At 32.4% G+C, this 21,028-nt stretch overlaps 1 protein-coding gene across 1 annotated transcript; it reads right to left on the bottom strand.

The window, feature by feature from the left end:
• Window positions 1-4,594: 4,594 nt before the first annotated feature.
• On the bottom strand, window positions 4,595-19,329 carry LOC111687378 (homeobox protein H2.0). Its single transcript, XM_023449810.2, has 3 exons — window positions 18,563-19,329; window positions 5,029-5,585; window positions 4,595-4,958 (listed from the first exon to the last, which is right to left on the bottom strand). Exons 1-3 carry the CDS (start codon window positions 19,143-19,145, stop codon window positions 4,731-4,733), a joined length of 1,368 nt encoding a protein of 455 aa, XP_023305578.2. The 5' UTR covers window positions 19,146-19,329; the 3' UTR covers window positions 4,595-4,730.
• Between the last annotated feature and the right edge of the window lie 1,699 nt (window positions 19,330-21,028).

Raw genomic sequence — 21,028 nt, 5'->3', positions numbered from 1 at the left:
TGTATGAACTGTAAAATAAATTGTTATTGATTTTTATAAATAATCTGTAAAAACATATTTTCAACACCACAGGTGTCTAAATAGACACACTCACACAACCTCGCCAATTTGTAATCAAATTTATAAAACCAACAAATAAACAAAATTTTAAATTTTTTTAAAGACTCCCTTGCTTTACATAAATTCATACATACTCTATCCATTGCTGGAGATAAAGATCATCGAGGTGGTTCATAGGTTTGCCCATTTAACCGATTAACTCTAACTGTTTTTGTTATTAATGTTTGTTGCATCAATACGATACTACATGCATATAGCTAAAAAAAAAATTATGTTCTCTTGCTGGTTTATCTTTATATATGTATTTCTATAATGATGAAGATCATTATCATAAAATCAAGATTTGTTAATTTTATAAATGAGTCAAGTGGCGCTGCGTTTATCAGTGCCAATGAGGCGCCTCATCTATCAACGATTGGTAGTGATGTTGGAGAGTTGATCTTATTGTTGGTTGAATATTTTGATTGCATATTTCATTTGTATATGTATCTTTCTCTCTCTCTCTCTCTCTTTCCTCTTATATATTTATTGATTGTTCAATGATGATGCTAAGTCAATCGTAAGTTTATTGTTCTTATTTCATTAATCAGAACAATTAATTAGTCAAATTAATCGATTTTTTGTTAGCGTCCTCTGCTTCTCACGTATGCATAGATAACTTATTATACCCTACACCACTATAATAGGGAGAGTATTTTGCGTTTATGTGTATGTTTGTAACACCCAAAAATATTAATCATAATATTATTCCTATCGGTTCAGAATCACTTTGTAAGTCGATTTAGCTATGTCCGTGCGTCCGTCTGTGTGTCCATGTATACCTTATGCGCATGCTACAGGTCGCAATTTTCAAGATCATTTTATGAAATTTGTCACATAGAACAAGGACGAATGCTTTTGAAAATGATTAAATTCAGTCCATTATATTGCCTAGCCTCCATACAACCGTACCTCCCGAATAGGGCCTTTAGGCTTATAATAACGTTAAATGTTTTATATTGTCAACAAAAATCACCAAAAATTAGTTTTATTGACCCTAGCCCCCATACAAACTCCCCTTCAGAAAATTAGTTAAAGGTTAAAATTAACTTATAATTACTAAATAAAACGATTAAAATCGACATAAATGACTTTGAAGTAGACGTAAATTCATCTATCAAAATTTATAAGGATAGGCCCATATTTACCCCTACTACCCTATGTGCCCTCTTGAAGAAAATCTCTTTTTTTGTCAACAAAAAGTAAAAATATTCCACAATAAAACAAATTAAATGCTTTATTTAAAAAAAAATAATCCACAATTTTAATATACTCACTGGTGTAGGGTATCATATGGCCGGCAATGTCCGACTATAAATTCATACTTGTTTCTTTTTAAAATAATTTAATGAAAATAGTTTTTTTTTGTGGATTTGTTTTAATTTTAATAACAAAATAAACAATTTTTTATAGTTGTTGAATGAATGATATTAATATAATTTCCTATTTGTTTATTCTGATCTCTCATATAATAGCAATAACTCACTTTAAAGGTGATAATGAAATAGATGTATTACAATGTCGAAAAAAACATTTAAAATATGTAAAAGTTGATCTACACGAGAAACTGGGCAGGAGACAGGAACTAATTACAGATTGTTAAATTTAGGTGATTCCTCAGATTACGCCGTCCAAAAGCCATTTTGACATATGAAAATATCTATGTGTACAGGAAACTGTGGACCATTAGTATTAACTCTGTGTACTCAATTGTTCATAATCAGCTCCTGTAAAAGGACTTTAAAGTTTAAAGGACATGCGATTTCAAAATATGGAATTCCAAATTTAATCAAGAAAGTTGGTATTAATATTAATTTTAAATGAAACTGCAAACCTCTGCTTCAAAATAATATGATTTATTTAAATTTATCAGAATTAAAAAGAAATGGACATCTTAAAGAAAATTTGTCACCAAAAAGTAATTAAAAGTTTTTGTGAAAATGAAACCTTTTAAATTTAATTTCTTTTTCGCTTTTTTCTCTAAGTGAGTCAAGTAAATAATATAGATATAATTTACAGATTCCCAGCTTCCATTTGATACCAATATTAGCATCATACAAGATGCTGAACAATTTCGAACTTATAAAATTCTAATTTGATTTTGCTATATCCATCTGTCCATCTATTTATCCGTGAAACAAAAGAAGTAAATTAAATTCAGATTAAAATAGGGCCATGTCCGACTATGCCGAGTTTCATCGCGTTATTAGTGTTTACAAGTGAATTTTAATCTTCAAACCGTTATCTGAAGATGAATTTGTATGGTGGCTAGGGTCAAAAGAGGCTAGGCAATTAAATAGACCAATTTTAAACATTTTGTGCCAAATTTCATCTTAAAAGTTTCAGCATGTAGACAGAAAGACTTTTGGACAAACATTGCTCAATCGACTTAGAAATTTATTCATAGCCGATTGCTGTACTTTGAGGTGCCAAATCGGTTAACATCGGAAAATGTTATGCATCATAATAACATCATTATGAACAGAAGGAATGTTTTTATAGACACACAGACGGACAAAGCTTAATCGACTCAGCAAGGGATAATCTCTTTAAGTTGGGTGTTGAACCAATTTTTTTGCGTTTTACAAACATCAGCCCCAGTTTTCTAATATACAGTCAACGGAATTTCTAATCAACATCTTGCGGCTAAGAGTGGAAAGCAAAGAAAAAGAGCTGACATCTTACGTCAAAGTTTCCAATTTTACAGGAAACATCTCAAGCACATAAAGCATGGTGAATGATAAGATAGGTTCAAACAAATGGACAGGAATGTCGAGAGTTTTAACGTGAGCACCTGCATTGACGGCCTTATCTCACGTTGGTATTTTTCATCCAATGGGTGGACTTGAGAACGGCCCACCATTGTAGGCAATTTGTGTACATTGGTTCCGACTGGTCCATGCAAGCACTTTACTGGAGTACTCGAGCTATCTAATCTCTTGACCATTGGATGGCCTCTGTTGATTCGACAACAGCATCTAGAGACGTAACCGCTAGACCGAAGTACGATCATCAATAAGCCGTAGACATTGTTCTTACTCACTGTAGCCAATTTTTCAGACCCGGCTAGCCTGGAGGTATAGGCCATCTCTTTATACCCCGGGATTGCAATAACACCAAAGTGCTAAACTGATTGTGGAGAAATGAAATACCTTTAACAGGAAAGGGGAACTTTAGGGAGTTCAACTTTTGGCAATCAAGAACATCAGAGTTAGTCTGGCTTTTTCCTCTAAAAGAGTTATCTTCAAATATATAGAAAGGCCTGTTTCAACAAGTCCCAACAAGGACCCCGAAAAACCTAAGACACAAAAAAAGAGTGTTGAGAGAAGACTGTGCAGCTGTCTTTTCCAGAATTGAAAAGTTGCCAACTCAAAAAGGATGCTTTTTTTAGTAGTTCCTATTGCTTAAGTAGCCACTTCAGTCTACAAGCGAGAAGGTGAAGGTGACCAACTTGCAGAAAACTATTTAATGAAGTACCATGATGGACCCCGGAAAACCTAAGGCACACAAAAGAGTGTTGTCAGAAGACTATACAGCTGTCTTTTCCAATATTGAAAAGTTGCCAACTTAAAAAAAGTAGTACCTTGCAGAAAACAATTTAATAAAGGACCATGATTGAGTTCATTTAAATAAAAAGATTTAAAGGCTACCAATACCTTATAGGCTTTAGTTTTAATCCAGGAACCTTGAACGAATCGAAATAAGGTTTCTGGATTAAATCATGTAAATTTTTCACTTTTCTACTACAACACAGAGCCTCGCTCAGGGACATAAAATTCTATGTTTTCTACTCGTTACTAATAGTCAACGATAGATGAAATGTTGCTCAAGAATTTACCTTGCCTTTCGACACTCAAAATACTTCGGCATATCATACTAATTAGACAATATTTGGACCCTAAAAGTAGAATACATCGCAAGTGTCTAGGTTCAGTGAAGATTTTTTGTTAAATTAATTATACAATGTTCGGAGCCTTAATGTAGAATACTTCACTGTGTACTCAATCACAGTGGAGATTTTCTCAGTAGAAACCCAAAGTGTAGAATACTTCAGAGGTGTCTATTTTCAGTGGAGGACAGTGGAAATTTTCTCAGTAGATATCCCAAGTAGGTAAGGATAGGTTAAAAGGATTATGTATTCTACATCAAAACCAAAGACATACACCTAGGCCACTATCGGGCCTGTATTGAGCTCTTTTCATGGAAGAAAAAATTAAAAAAAATATCTTAATATTCAGAATGTAATTCCTAAGAATTTTCCAATCAGTGTTAGTGAGTAAATAAATAAATGGGGAAATCCATAATGAAGGTTATAGAAGAGAGTATATAACCTCTAACTGAATAAATCGGTCATAACCATTTATACTTTATTACTTGCTTATTATGGGAATCGAAACTATATCTCTTTGTATCATGCGACTGCGCTATATTCATATTTTGTTTACTCTTGGATCCATATAAAAGATTCCACTTTAATGTTTTACAAATAATTTTATTAAAAAAAAATATTTTAAATATTTCATTATTAACTTAATATTAAAACAATAAAATAAATAAATTGTATAACTAAATAGCAACTACTTAATGGATAAGTACATACTAATATTAAAACTTTTGTTCATTACAATTTACTATTCGACAACATCAATTTCATCATCATCATCCTCAACATCACTCATCTCAAGGCTTGATGAACCGTCTGAAGAGTAACCGGGTAAATCATTACCAATAACATTATCTACATTTGCTTTTAAAGTATCAGCTGTAACAGATTCACCTGGCTGTTTCTCTTGGCCACTTTTAAGGTTTTCACGTGTATGACGCCATTTCATGCGACGATTTTGAAACCAAACTTTAACCTAAAATAGAGACAAAAAACAGAGTTATAGTTTGCATGAATATTAGATAGAATCCTATATTATTGCTTACCTGGGCATCTGTTAGATTAAGGCGGGCTGCCAATTTACGTCTATCTGGTTTGGTTATATATTTCTGTTGCTGAAATTGTATTTCCAAACCTTTTCGCTGTAAATTGCTGAAAACAGCTCGAGACCAAGAACGCTTTCGTTTACCGCTACTTATATTCGTATGAGCATTAGGAGTATTAGTATTTGTAGTTGCTGTATTTCCCGTGGCGGATGCTGTGGTGTTAGTATTGAAATTCATATGACTTTCATTGGAATTCGTTGTTGTTCCCATATGGTGATGTCTTAGCGAGGATATACATGATCTTACTACGGGAATGTCAAAATTCATTTTTGTATTAAATCTATTTGCTGTTGTTGTTGAGAAATTCTGTAGTCCCATTTGTTGGACATTCATTTGTAGTGGTTTCAAACCGCACAGAGGATTCATCAGGGAAGATAAGGTGAAGTTTGGTTGGGCGGGTAAATGTTGTGATAGTTGTTTTTGTTGTTGCATGTGCGCATGATGAAATCGTATAAGAGATGTTGGTGGCAGGGAGGAGAAATGCGTCAGGGAAGGAACTGAAAGTGAGAAATACAAAACGCTATGAAATTTGTGAAACGAATAAATATCTTTTAATTAAAAATGATCGATCATTAAACCGAGGCAAATTATAAACAAATAGGAAATGATTTAAATAAAATCTCAATAAACTTAAATCAAATCATCAAACAACACAAAAAAACTACATGTATGTATGTTTATATTATTTAAACAAAAAAAAACAAAGAAAAATTCCACAAAAAACCAATGAAATGATTTTAAAGTAGTACAAATGATCATGGTGCGAACAGACAAAAAGTAACACAAATAAATAATCGATTAGTTTGACTAATTAATTGTTCCGATTGATGAAAAAAGTAATAACAAATATACTAATGAATAATCATCATCAACATTGAACAATCAAAAATAACCACAAAGTGAGATACATAGTGAAATATACAATCAAAATGTTCAACCAAAGATAAGATCATCTTAGCAACATCATCACAAGCGATCATTGATAGATGAGGCGCCACATTGGTACAGAAAAAGTCAGCGCCACTTAACTCATTTATAACATTAACAAATCTTGATTTTATGATTCTCATCAATTAGAAGATGATTATCATAAATTCAATGTTCATTATGATGTTATTACCAGTTAGGGAGCTGTTTACTTTTTGTGTGTTTTGATTGCTCATGCATTTGTTATAAAATTAGTTAAAGTCTATATTGTGGACTTTACAGGCTAAACTTCTTCGAAGTTCTTAATATCCAGCAGTCAGTTGAGTACTTAACATAAAGGTGTAATTTAGTTGGTTTTAAAGTTATTCCGCGTTGTTCGAGTATGTCTGTTTGGACACCTGTGGTTTTAGAAATATTCCATTTTTTAGTAATGGAATAAAGTATCCCGTTATTTAGGATAGTAAGTTTGTTCCTCTATTACCTATTATACCTTTTTATACCCTCCACCACCATCAGTGGTGATAGAGGGTATATATAACTTTGTCATTCCGTGTGTAACACCAAGAAATATTCATCTGAGACCCAACAAAGTATATATATTCTTGGTCCATATGAAATTCTGAGTCGATTTAGCTATGTCCGTCTGTCCGTCTGTCTGCCTAAAACAAGCTCACGTTAAAACTAAGCCAAGGAAATCAACCAAATTCACCGAAATATTTGTTGTTATCCTAAGCAGTTTGGTATTGAAAATGGGCAAAATAGGTTCACATCGGGAAAAGTTATGAATCAAAATTTGAAACAACCTCGAAAAAAATAAGCATTTTTTACACATTCTGATGTAATTTTCTCGAAAACTATGCAAGATAATTCCATAAAAATCGGCATACATTCGTTTCCGCACAAAAGCTTAATATCTGTGGAAAATCGCCAGAATCGGTCCACAATTTCATATACCTCCCATACAAAAGTACATATTTCCGGAAATTTGGTTTTTTGTTAATAACTTCCGTCGTTATGTCGATATCTGCACAAAATTTTAGAAATTAAAATTTTATAATAATAGAATTTATTCAGAGGAAAAATTTTTTGGGTGGGTCCATAATTGGTCATAGCTCCCATACAAGGTCCCCTCCCGAAAATCACTTAAACGCGAATAACTCATTACTAAATTTAGATATCGATAAAAAATTTGGTACATGTATTGCTCTTATATACAGAAATATTACAATGAAAGCTTTTTTGGATCGGTCCATAATTGGTCATAGCTCCCATACAAGGTCCCCTCCCGAAAATCACTTAAACTCGCATAACTCATTACTAAATCAAGATATCGATATAAAATTTGGTACAAGTATTGCTCTTATATATTGAAATATAACCCTGGAAGTTTCTTTGGATCGGTGCATATTTGGTCATACCTCCCATACAAGGTCCCTCCCGAAAATCACTTAAACGCACATAACTCATTACTTAATTAAGATATCGATATAAAATTTGGTACAGGTATTGCTCTTATATACAGAAATATTACAATTTAAGCTTTTTTGGATCGGTCCATAATTGGTGATAGCTCACATACAAGGTTCATTCCGAAAATCAGGTCGCCTCCGAAAATCATTACTCAATTAAAATATCGATATAAAGTTTGGTACAAGTATTGCTTGTACAAGGTCCCCTACCGAAAATCTTTTAAACGCGCATAACTCATTACTAAGTTAAGATATCGATATAAAATTTGGTACAAGTATTGCTTATATACAGAGAAATAACATTGTGAAATGTTTTTCAGGACGGTCCACAATTGATCATAGCTCCCATATTAGGTCCCTTTTAGAAAAACACACATACAAGGTTCCCTTCCGAAAATCAGAAAAAACGCACATAACTCATAACCCAATATTTATATCCATACATTTATCAAAAATATTGCTCTTATATACATAAATTCACTATAAAATTGTTTTACGACCGATCCATATTAGGTCATAGCTGTCATACTAGGTCCATAAAATCACTTAGATTCACAATATTTATTACCAAGTAGAATTCTGAAATATTGTCTTTATGTACATAATTGGTCATAGCTCCCTTTTACGAAAATCTCTTAAACGCTCATTACTTATTACCAAATTAAGCTATTGATACATAATTTGGCAAAAATATTAGTTTTGTATACTTCTATTTCTCTTATAAAAGGTCCAGCCCCTAAAAGCGCTTTAACAGTATTTAAAGAGCATTATCAATTTGTGATAACAAAATTTTGTGTAGAACAAAATTATATATGTATTTGTATTTCGAAAATCTATGAATCTTTCACACACATACAAACATGCAAATTACTAAATTTATAATAAATCTTGGAATTGTTCTATTAAAGACATGAGAAAACTTATTTCTACAAATATTTGATCAATTAGAAAAGTAATAACATAGAAGTAGCTGGTGGAGGGTATAGCACTCTAACTTGTTAAATAGTCATGAGCAGGGAAACCGAAAACATGCTCTAAAAAAAGTGTTTTAAGCGCCTTAAATATGCCGTAAAGAACTCAAAATATGCTCTTAAAATTTAAAATATATGCTCCAAAAATAAAATTGTTTATTATTTTTTAACATTGAAAAGCTCAAAAAGACTGAAATTGTAATGAAATAATAAATGTTTAATGTCATATTCTATATCCTACAATTTTTTTTTATAAATGTTTCATCTCATAGTTTGAAGAACTAGTATAATAGAATTCCGTTTTACGTTCAGATAACCAATAAGTAACATGAAACCATTTGGTCCCCAAAAAACACATTTCAAACGACAAATTTTGACACATTTCTTCCAATTGTATTCATAGCTTTTAAACTGACATTTTAATCGGTGTTGTCATAAATTCCAATAATTAGTTTTTTAAAGTATAAAAATGGATTGGTCTGATGAAATCAAAAGTAATCGGATTTATGTCCGATTTAAAATATAATGCTTTATTGAATAAAAAACTATAACATTACGGAATTTTTTTCTTTTTCAAAATTGTAAAATAGACTAAAAAATTAAAAAATATATATAAAAAAATAGAATTTTATTTTTTTTTAAATAAAGTTTTGAAAAGAAAATTAAAAATGTATAAAAACGAAAAAAAGCGAAAACATCAAAATATGCACTAAAAAAGTAAAATATGCTCTAAAAACTGGAAAATATGCCTTAAATATGCAAAAAAGTCAAATCATGCAAAATTATGCTCTTATAGGTAAAATATGCAAAAATATGCTCTAACAAATCGATGCCAAAATTCTCAAATTGGTCTGAAACGTGTAAATATCTTATCCATGAGTCCATACGACGCACCACAAAAAACATGCATTTGCATATTTTGGTTTCCCTGGTCATGAGTAACTCAAAATAACGTTAACGCATCTTTTATATCGATCATGTGGTATAAGATATAATGATAATTAATAGGAACTTAGTCGAAGATCGATAAACAACTAATATCTTATGATGACTGTAACGCACCAGTGACCAAAACTTTGCAGTTAGAACAAAAGTCACATTAATATTGTAGTATTAATGTTTCAGGAATTCCTTTAGGAACGCCTTTTAATAAACGCAAATAGCTTGGATAGTTAGATCCCATGGCAGTTTAAAATCCAGTACAATGTTTCACAAAGAAGTCTGAGTTCTGTTAATCAACATTTGGTTTGGTTAATCACGTGTCATTGTCGTTAACAACACACCACAGCAGCAGCGAGACGAACATAAATTATTACCGAAGTCGTGTTACCGAAGTCGAAGTGGTTAAGGCTTACTTTACGGTGCTCTCTTTCATCCAGAGAAGAGCTTTGTTGGCGAACCTTTGTGTGTCATGATGCAAAACCATCACTTTTCTTTACAACCACCCAGATAAGTTGGCTTCTGTTGAAGGAAACACAAATCTGTCAAATAAGCCGAAGACTTTTTCTTATTCACCAAAACAGACTATGGTAAATCCTGAACATTTCCGGACAAGGAGAGAAAATTCAAGTTCATCACTTGCTTAAGTTACCTTATATCATCAACATATATCCCAGCACTCTTCTCGTTTATCCGACAAACACACTCTTCGAATAAGGATGGGTAAGGCTCGCATACTCCTTCATTTAACCCTTCCAAAGCTTACTCCCTTAATTTCCAAAGCTTACTCACACAGTAACCACTCTGTAGGATGAATGTCGAAGTGCTGATCTTTTTCAACTACTTGGAGTACTTCTATTCTATCTAGCATCTAGAGACATAACTGGAAAACCGAAGTAAGAATCCATCGAATAAAACGAAACGTTGTTCTTACTCTCAGGGACACATTGTGATAAATCTGGTATGAACAAAATTTCGCACAGAATGGAAAAGTCAATATTGACATTTATATAAGACATATTCAGAGGAGAAAAAAATACGACACACTTACTTTATATGTACGAGTAAGTCCGTAAATCCCTGCATTTATCATATACAATTAACATCAACTCCTTTCCACTGCTTAGTCCCACAGTGACTCCTCAGTGGGGTATCGGCAGCGCGGATTATATACTTTACCGTACATCAGTATTTTAAGCGCAACTCACTCTTCTGGCGAATTTAGGTTTAAAACACAGCCACTACTTGGAACATGAAGGAACCTCAACCATCTCACCAGCCATGACAATGTCCTGCGAGAAACTGGCCACCCGTATTACATTAATATGTACTTAATTGTCTGGTTAAACATCATATCAATTCATCCAGAACTAGCCAGGAAGTGAAATATCATCACCAGTTTATAGCCCAGGCAGACTATAGTTACAGATAGCATTTCTTTACCCCGGGATTGAATACAATAAGACGAAAGGGTTTCATCAAGGATACATGTCACATGTCCCATTATACATGTCCCATGTCCCATACATGACAATGTCCTGCGAAAAACTAGCCTCCCGTAGTACATGATTATGTGGTTCTCTGGTTAGACCACATGTCAAATCATTCAAGGACTAGTCAGGAAATGAAATGTCATCACCAGTTTATAGCCCAGGCAGACTAGAGGTACAGATAGCATTTCTTTATCCCGGGATTGTAATACACTAAGACGATGAGGTTTCGTCAAGAATACATGTCCCACATCGTCCTCTGTTAATATCTTTCTTGGTGATAGCATCGAACTTATCCAGAATTATAAAAAGTATCATGAATCAGTTTTCTTACCAACATTCTCTTCGCGCGAATTTGATTTTAAACCACATCCACCACTTTCCTTCTGAAGGAACCTCACCAAATAACTGGTACAAAGTAAAGTTCGAAACTATGTCCTGTAGCACCAGATTATGTGGTTCTTCTGATCCACCCATGTCAAATCATTCCATGAAAAGATCGAGGTTATATTTGATTATCACCATTTTATGGTTCAGGTAGATTTTCCCAAGTTGGGGAAAGATTCAAGCTAATATGCCCCTGGTGGAAGCTAAATTCTTTGGATCGCCTTTGAAGGAAATAATAATAACGTTTATTTAATATTTTATCCTATAGAATTTACTGTTTACAAAATTACCTTTTCCTTTACTTAACATAATTCAATGGCAATTTCTCTTTTGTAAGATCATCGATATTGATAGTGTTTGTAAGAAAAGATTTGTTTTCTATACAATTTTGTTTGTATGTTTGTATATGTTAAGGTATTTTAAATTGTTTGCGTGTGTTTATTTAATATCAACGTTTAATGGTGAATTTAGAGAACATATCTGCCCCCCCCCCCCCTCTCAACTTGTTTTTCTTATTTCATTGTAATTTTTCATTTGAATATCAGTGGCTAAACGATGGACGCAATTGAAAGTTATTGATTGATTATATCGTCTCTCACTTCATAAAATTGCAACCACAAAATTTCCATTAAAATTTTTATTTCTTAAATATTTTATTTTTCAAGTATGATTACATGTGCGAGTGTGTGTGTGTGTGTTAGAAATGTTTATGATTCGATTAGCGTCTGTTTATGTCTTCCTTGATGGGTTCTTTATGATTGTTTATCCACTAAATGATCAAGATAAATGGGTGTTAAATAGGAGGCAATAATTAATTAATTAATTTGTTTTATGTTGCATTTTATTTATATATATTTGTTAGTTATAAAAATTGATGAATGACTATTAAATTATGTGCCGTTAATATAATAGAAACTAATTGTTAAGATAAGTTTTTTGAAATCAAAGAAAAAATGGTTGATTTGCAATAACTTGTGCTCCGAGTCCATATTTATGTAAAATTTCAAAAGATCAACAAAAACGTTTATTTTTTTAGGATTTTGGCCTGTTGGTCCTTATTTCAGTTCTTCTTCTCCTCTTGAATTTAGTGATTGTTGTAGCGTCTTTATTGAGTTTTATTTGAAATAATTTTTTATACAACAAATATTTGTTTTGTACGTTTAGTACGTTTATATACCCGTTGGCCTGCTGTTCACTAATAATTGCCATAAATATTTTTCTTAATGATCATGATCATGGATGTTGAAATTGAACGTATGGCTCCGGTTGTTGAAAATCTGTTTTATGGTTGGCCTTTTGTTCTTCACATTTCGGTAGAGAGAAAATAAATTCATGATTTGCATAAGATCTTAATTGTATACTTTCAGAACAATGATTACAATAAGTACATTTAAGATCGGTGTTGATCAGTATTTCGATGAATAAGTGTTGGTACGTAATTCATTTACTAAAGTTTACAAGTTATCTGATCTTGATGGAAGAAACTAAATTTTCAGAATCTAAACTATACAAAGTCATTTAGTCTTTCAATAGATTCATTAATTTCCATTTTGCTCATAATTAATTAATTGTTTATTGTTTTAAATATTTTCTATTAACATTCGTTTATTGTTTTCTATCACCATTACACCATAATGATTTTAAAATATTTTTTTCACACCTTATTATAGAAATACAACAAAAAATTAAACAACTTCAAGTAGTTAATGCATTATTATCATTGTCGAGATCGTCATCATTATCACATTATCGTTGACGCCTAATTATTGGGTTGCTCTAATGAAATGCTTTTGTAAACATAGGTTGCGTTACGTGATATTATGTCATTTGTTGTTGTATATTGTTCTAGGTAAAGGGAAATTGGATAATGTTATATGTAGTTGTACACAGTAGCACAATGGGCAATTATTAACGATTAAACTGATCTGACAATCGTGTATCACAGCTTTAAAAAAACAATTGGTTGATTCAATAAAGAGGATCGTTAAACCTCAACAATTGCACTAGGAGGTCCACTATATCTCTGCCTAACCGCAGATCAACGTTGACCACCGTGATCAAAGTTGTCATAAGCTAATTAGAAGGAATCTAATATATAGAAGGCATTATTTAACATTTTAAAGATCGCACAACTACGTCAAATTTTGCATAAATGGGCTGATTATTCTGTGTCCACTCAGAACACTAATACGTGTCATACTAACCTCAGACTTGCTTATTTTGAGAAGATTCTCTCACCCATATTTTTATATTTTCTGAGTCGATTCGGGCCTCATTTCCCCCTAAAAAAGGGCTCTTTAAAATTTGACTTAAATGTCCACAATTCTAGTCAACAATAAATAGCTTAAGTATGTTTATCTAAGGCAAAGTACAATTCAACTTAAATGTTTTATTATGAAAACTAATTTACATTTTACTTTTTGTAACGGGCGTAGGGTATTATAGTGTCGACTTCGCCCGACTATAATTTCTTGTTTCGTCGAATAGTTTATCAGTTGGACTGCCTCGAGCTTCCCTCCTCCTATTACATTCTCCCTTTCGTTGCCGACTACTACCGAGTGGCCTGATGTAGACCATACCTCTAGGAGAGAGTATTCAGTTAAAGCCTTCGTACAATCCAATACGGTCTTAGATTTAATTCTATCACCTGATATCTCCCTAATTTCTATCCGGCTGTCTGGTAAAACTATTAAGAACTGTGGGATTTATATTTATTATAGTCCAATTTAGGCATTTCGTTATTGCTTGAACTTCTGCCTAGAAGCTTGTGTTATATTTCTGTTTCTGGGTCTAGATTGTTCCCAATTTAAAGCAATCTGAGTAACAACGGTTTCCTACTGGTGTTGGCTCTAATGTTGTGCTTGACCAAGACATTTAATCTGGGATCATGAAACGGAGATCCCAGATCATTTTGAGGTTAAATGACAACCACTGGTCATTTTTATATGTTTGTCTGGTCAGACAAAGGCTTCAAGGAATGACCTATACAATATTACGTCAAAACTGGAGGTATTGGTTGCATCTCTATACCCCTACGATTGCAATACTAAAAAAAAGAGCAAGTGTCCATGGACACTATTATAATTTTCAATGTGTTAAACACTCCATGGACATTATGATTCATCTTATAAAAATTACTGAACGTAGTGCAATCACACACATACTAGTTCAAAATATAACAATATAGCTCAAACTCAATTACGACATACTACGATACAATCATACAACACCGTTTGAGAATTGAAGAAATATTCTATAAAAAAAACATCATCCATATTATCATTATAATTAGTTCACAAATTTTCCTCATTAAAGTTGTTTACAGGAAATCACCCGATGAAAAACCAAACACAATCACATTCTTGTTAAGGCAATAAAATTATTGTTTATTTTCCCAACTGTTGAAAACCTCTTTCTTTTGTTTTCTTCATTAATTCCAATGGGCCCATGTGGATTGTACAGTTCAAATATACATACAAATACTTTGCTTTCTTTTATAAAATGTTTAATTCCATTCTATTGTTTCTATTGATTGTTTAGGGCAACAAGAAAACAAACAAACATTGTAAACAAACAACATTGTAAATGAGTATCACTGGGAGTACCTAATGTGTGTAATAATCTTCTGAAGAAGTGCAGTACACAAAATTAATGAGAAACCACCCAGATATATGTATAATCGTTAAACGAAAAGAAACAAATTGCGTACTTTGAAGTCCGCACAGCAGGAAGACATTTATTTGAGTTTTTTTCAATTTTTTAAAATATTTAAATTGTTACGCTTTTCATCAAAAAACAATAACCAACTGATCTTCGAGCGATCGCTTCATTTGTAGCAATATTTTAAATATTTTCTCTTTAGTATTGCTCATAGCTATTGTTGTGGTGGCCACAAATGATTTTCTTTTGCATTTTTTTTATCTGCTGCTCGATCTGTTTATTATTTTTTTGAAAATATCACTTTGGATCCAGATTGTATAGGTTGCAACAAATGTAAGTGAATGTTTTTGTGTCTACAAAAACATGTTTATAAATATGAAATAATTTTATAATCTTAAATATTCAAATTAAGTGTTTCGAAAGTGTTTATCGACTGCTGGAAGCAGATTGCTATAAAATTTGTAGGTTGCAAGTCTTTGATTTGGAAATTGCAAGAAAAACCGCATTTTTCATCTAGTATTTATTCTAATCCAATCCAGTTGTCATAAAGTTTAGTTTTTAAGATTTTTTGATATTTTACATGTGTTTATAACAATCATTTGTCTTTCTAGTTGTTAAACAGCGAAATATTAGTTCTAAACCCACAAATCACTCTCAAATGCTTTAAAGTTAGGTCCATTAATAATAATGCCTATTAAAAATAAATACTCTTTAAGTGATACTTGATCGTTTTTATCTTTAAGGTTCGTTCACACCTATCAAATGTTTGATGAAAATAACGTGACCCCTAAAAAATCTATATTTTGATTTCCTTAAAATATATATTTATTTGCACAAACATAATATATCTTTGACGGCATCAGTTCAGAAAGTCTTTATTATTTGCTTCGACAATATTTGCAAAAATCATACAGAATCAAAAATAAATTTACAAAAATTAGTGGTTACGTCTTTTTCATCAAATGTTTGATAGGACTGAAGGTAGCTTTACTAAGATTAGGTTGTTAGAAGGATGAATAATACAACAATCCAAAGAAATAAACCTTGATCACTCTCGCAACAGTTGTACACATGAAACACATTAATGGAAAGACCTTATATAGTGATCTTGAAGGTATAATCGTTTGTGATCATAAAAGTATTATCGTCCTATGTTCTGAAAGTCTGTTTCCCGGACGTAATTCATAAGCCCAAGTGTTTGTGAGCGATTCGGAATAATATAGTTTTAATGTTTTAATTTCCACATACCATACACTTTTTTGAATCTGCTCGTTCTATATTTTGCAGCTGTGTCTGTTGTAATATGTGTTCACTTAGAATTAAGTTTGAGGAAACTTCTTGTTAACTACGCGGAATTTGATTTGATTTTTGTGGTTCCAGCAACCACAGTCTCTTAAAAACCAATTCGATCTTAGATTTAACTTTATTACCTTACAACGGCCTAATTGTCTTCTGACTGTTGGTAAATATGTTAACCCCAGTTGGAGCCGTATTTAATCTAGTCCAATTTTCACATTCCGTTATTACTCGGACTTCTGTATGAAGCTAGAAGTTTCACTTGATCGGCACATTCTATCCTGACTTTCTCAATATTTAGTATGCGAGCGGTCAGATCAAATGATTAAGTCAAGGTTTCCCATGTGTCCAGTATACATTGATAACATGTCGTATAAAAGCTTTTAGTCTGTTCGCCCAAAGTTATGAGGCGTTCAACTGCAAATGCCAAACGGCTTATATACATATGTTTCAATGGGTGGAACGTTTCCAAGGGCTTGGTTGACGTAATGCTCATGGCACCACTTATACCCAAGCAGCATATACGCTGAAATTCCTGTTGTAGTTTGATATTACACATTAAAAAAATTGGTCAATTACACTTTTATAATTCAGCATGTCTGCATAGCAGACATGCCTTAGATCTTTCTCGGCTCGATTCCTAAAGAGGCTATTAATCCCTGATACCCAGAGTAAAGGAGGCAAAATGCTACTCTGTGATGTAGCACGAATAATCTTTTTCCTGATATTTATATTGTACATTCCCGATTCCTCCCGAAGGCTTGTTACCAATACATCTAGTCCGCAGGCACTATAAACATAAACCAGAGCACCAGATAATCTGGTACTACGGGTGGCCAATTGCCCGCAGGACTTCTCCTGGCTTGTCATTTGGTTGAGGTTCCTTCGGGATCCACGTAGTGGCTGGGGTTTAATACCCAAAATCTCGGGGAGAGAATGTTGATTTAAGGACTGATATATCCTATAAATAATGGGTTGGATAATTCTCTCTTCGAACTGGTTTGTGTACATAGCAGCATATGCTGGGTTCCTGATCCCGAACGGTATTTCTTATCGGTCGCGTAGTGGAATACCGGTATATGCTGGGAAATTGTCAGGTTAGTATTCAATGGTTGCCTGTTATTCCATATAGTGATCTTTATGATCATGGGAATGGATCTAAAGGGAAAATTGGTGAAATATCGGGAAAGTCTCCATATATTGGACAGTAGTACTGATTTAGTTGCCGTTTTATGCTTCGGGGAAGTTCTTGGGTGCTGTTACAATCTCAACAGGACATATTGAAACATACTACGCGACTAATTGTCGGGGAAATTATTGGAATATATTGACTTTGCAAATTAAAAGAGCGATCCTGATCCATTTTGTTGGGTATTTCGGACTACCAAATATGTCTCTATGTGCTGTTGCCGAAACAACTGTGCCATCTCAGTAGTATGGTGGCGCGGGCTTAATAATAATTAGTTAATAATGCAATTTTTATGACATCATAAGGCTGATGCCATTAGGTTGGTCTCCCCTTCTATTGCCTATAGGGCAGTGATTACTTTTTCCCTGTCGTGGTGAGCATAGGGCTTGAGCCTATGCAGTCTGTCATTCAGCAAGGGTGCTACTATGACAAGAGATTAGATAGCTCGAGTGCTTCAGCAAGGTGCTTGTATATGGACCGGCACATCCATGTACAAAAATTGCTACATGAGTTCGTCATTGAAGGATTCAGGGGCGATGGTAAGTGTTCGCGTTAAGCACTCCACATTCGTGTACAATTTAGTGTAATTTTTAGAATTTATTCCATTGCTTTTCAATCAATCAAAATCATCGAAGCTGTGAACGGCAGTTTTGGAAAAGATCCGACGCTCTCTGCGGAATTGATGCCATCCATTCATTCATTTCGAAATGTTTTAGTGTGTTTCATCAAATTAAGCTGTTAATTAATTAACCCGATCATGATAAAGATAATGATAGATTCTAGTGTTTTCAAATATCATCGAAACGATGATTAAAAAAAAAGAAATAATCCCGCCATTTTCCTAAAATTTGATCGAAGAGAACAGATACTCGAATACATCGTTGCGATGGATTTCTGTCCAATATTATTATGTATTCATAAAAATTTATTGATTTCTTCTAAAGTAACAATAAGTGCTTATTCAGAAAAATACTCCCTCTTTAACAAAGATTTATCACTCTTATTTATAAAAATAATAAATTTTAATATTAATTGTTAGAGAGAATTAAATAGACAAAACTGGTTTATTTAATATTAAAAAAATAATGATTAAATGTTTTATCAATAAGTTATTAGTTCATATTTGCATTTGCCTATTAAAATTACCTGATTCAGAGCTATTGCTCATGGGGCGCATGGGTGTTGGTCTAACCACTGATTTGTAATCCATAAAATTTGCATTAGATCCCGTTGTCATCTCCTCATCAATAGAGGGATATGAATTCGCTTGAAGCGATAAACTTGTTGAAGCTGTCGTTGGGGAATTCACTAGACAATTAGGCAGAGAACAACAAGCATAAGATGAATTTAATTCATCACAACATTTATCACTGTGCCGATCGTGGGAATGAGTATCGGTTTGAGAAGTGGGAGGAGGAGGAGGAGGAGGTGATTTTATAATTTGTTGCAATTTATTACTTAACAAACGATCAACACTAAAACTTAATTGTATTCTAGTTTCACTTTGGAATTCATTCGTTTTGATTTCATTATTATCACCAATATTTTTACTATTTTCACTTAAATCATTTAAAGGATTTGTATTGGGCTCCGTTTTTGGAGCTAAAGATGTGGGTTTATCACAATTGATTTTATCTAAACTTAAATTTTTTGGCATTTCATTCATGTTTTGTGTGAATTTTATTTCTTCATCTAGTATGGCCATATTTTGTTGAGATTTTGATATCATTTCATTTAAATTTTTCTTATAAATAAAACATTTATTTAATCCTTTTTATCACTTTTATTCACTGTTTTAGTTTACCGACGGCATATGTTAATTTAGTAAATATGGAGACGCGCATCTATACAGAAATTATCTTTTTTTCCGCTTCGTTAAAAACGAATCAATTCGATCGCAACGATTTGTAAGACATCCCACATCGAACTGAAAATGCCTCTAGCGATCGATTTGTGTTTAAACAAATTAATACATGAACTGCGACTGCTATCTCAGTCATATCACCGAAATAAATGTGTGCACTGTGGGGATAAATAGTGATATAAATTTTCTTATATAGAATTACATAAAATATACTGCTTTTTGGTGGAATTAAGGAAAATCATATTCATTTTAATATTTAAAATATACGAACAATAAATTTTTCAACTGTGAATTTTCAATAATATATTCCGAATAATTTGAGGAACATAAATTTATGGAATATTACATTATCTTTCAGTTGCAGCTAATAAATTTAAAGATTCCAAAAAATTACATTTTGTTTGACACAATTCTCTTCGCAATAAAAAAAATCCTAGACTTACTACATGTTTAAAAATGAGCAATTAGTATATTGTACTTTTTTAACCCACTGTGCACAAAAAAGATATTCAAATTTTTATTTATTTAAATCTGTGCTGGTGTGTTTTATACACACTTTTCAGCGCCTGTCATTCGCAGCCAAACAAGCTGAAATACATGGTTTTTCTTATTATTTTATTCAATAAATATCTAGTTTAGTAACCCAGTGAACATTTCTGTAATCTTTAAACACTAAAATTGTTATTAATTTAATAATTAAAGTATATTGCCTAGTTTATAGTTCAGTCTGTATTTAAGCATGTAGTATAGTCTATTGTCTAGTCTATAGTCTAGGCTATAGTCTAGTCTATAGTCTAATCTATAGTCTAGTCTATAGTCTAGTCTATAGTCTAGTCTATAGTCTAGTCTATAGTCTAGTCTATAGTCTAGTCTATAGTCTAGTCTATAGTCTAGTCTATAGTCTAGTCTATAGTCTAGTCTATAGTCTAGTCTATAGTCTAGTCTATAGTCTAGTCTATAGTCTAGTCTATAGTCTAATCTATAGTCTAGTCTATAGTCTAGCCTATAGTATAGTCTATAGTCTAGTCTATAGTCTAGTTATAGTATAGTCTATAGTCTAGTCTATAGTCTAGTCTATAGTCTAGCCTATAGTCTAGTCTATAGTCTAGCCTATAGTTTAGTCTATAGTGTAGTCTATAGTCTAGTCTAGTCTATAGTCTAGTCTATAGTCTAGTCTATAGTCTAGTCTATAATACTGTATTGCTGGGTTAATTTTTTTTTTGTGTTTTTGTTTAGTGATCACTGATAACACTGTCCCACAAAATTTAAATAAGTAGAGAAATATTTCTGTAATGGAGTGAGCTATATTAATTCTGAATATGAACTCATAAATTGTTCAGAACAATGGGTTTTAAAGATATATATACCTATTGAAAAAGCTACATTTTTCTCTATATCCGAGTCGATAATTACGCAAACTTACCTTAGTTTTAAAAGTTCATCTAGAAGTCTATAAATTTCAAAATAATATTTCGTTTTATGTTGTTTATTATTTTGATGAAAATTTAAAATTTGAATTAAAAATTTGTTGGTCTGTGTAATTGTTTTCGTTATTGCTTCCGCCAAATATGTTTATACCCAAAAGACATTTTTCTCTTGAAAATTCACGCATATTGTTGTGTTCTCACTAATGATCAGTGATCACCAATTGTAAATACTCAATTTGAGGGCGGAGCTAAGTGTTTTATTTTTGTTGTTCAGCAATAACATTAAAAAAGACACCATATTGTTGCTTCGATTATCAACAA

The sequence above is a fragment of the Lucilia cuprina genome, chromosome 2, assembly GCF_022045245.1.
Source record: "Lucilia cuprina isolate Lc7/37 chromosome 2, ASM2204524v1, whole genome shotgun sequence".
NCBI lineage: Eukaryota > Metazoa > Arthropoda > Insecta > Diptera > Calliphoridae > Lucilia > Lucilia cuprina.
This window is presented reverse-complemented; position numbering and strand designations above follow the sequence as displayed.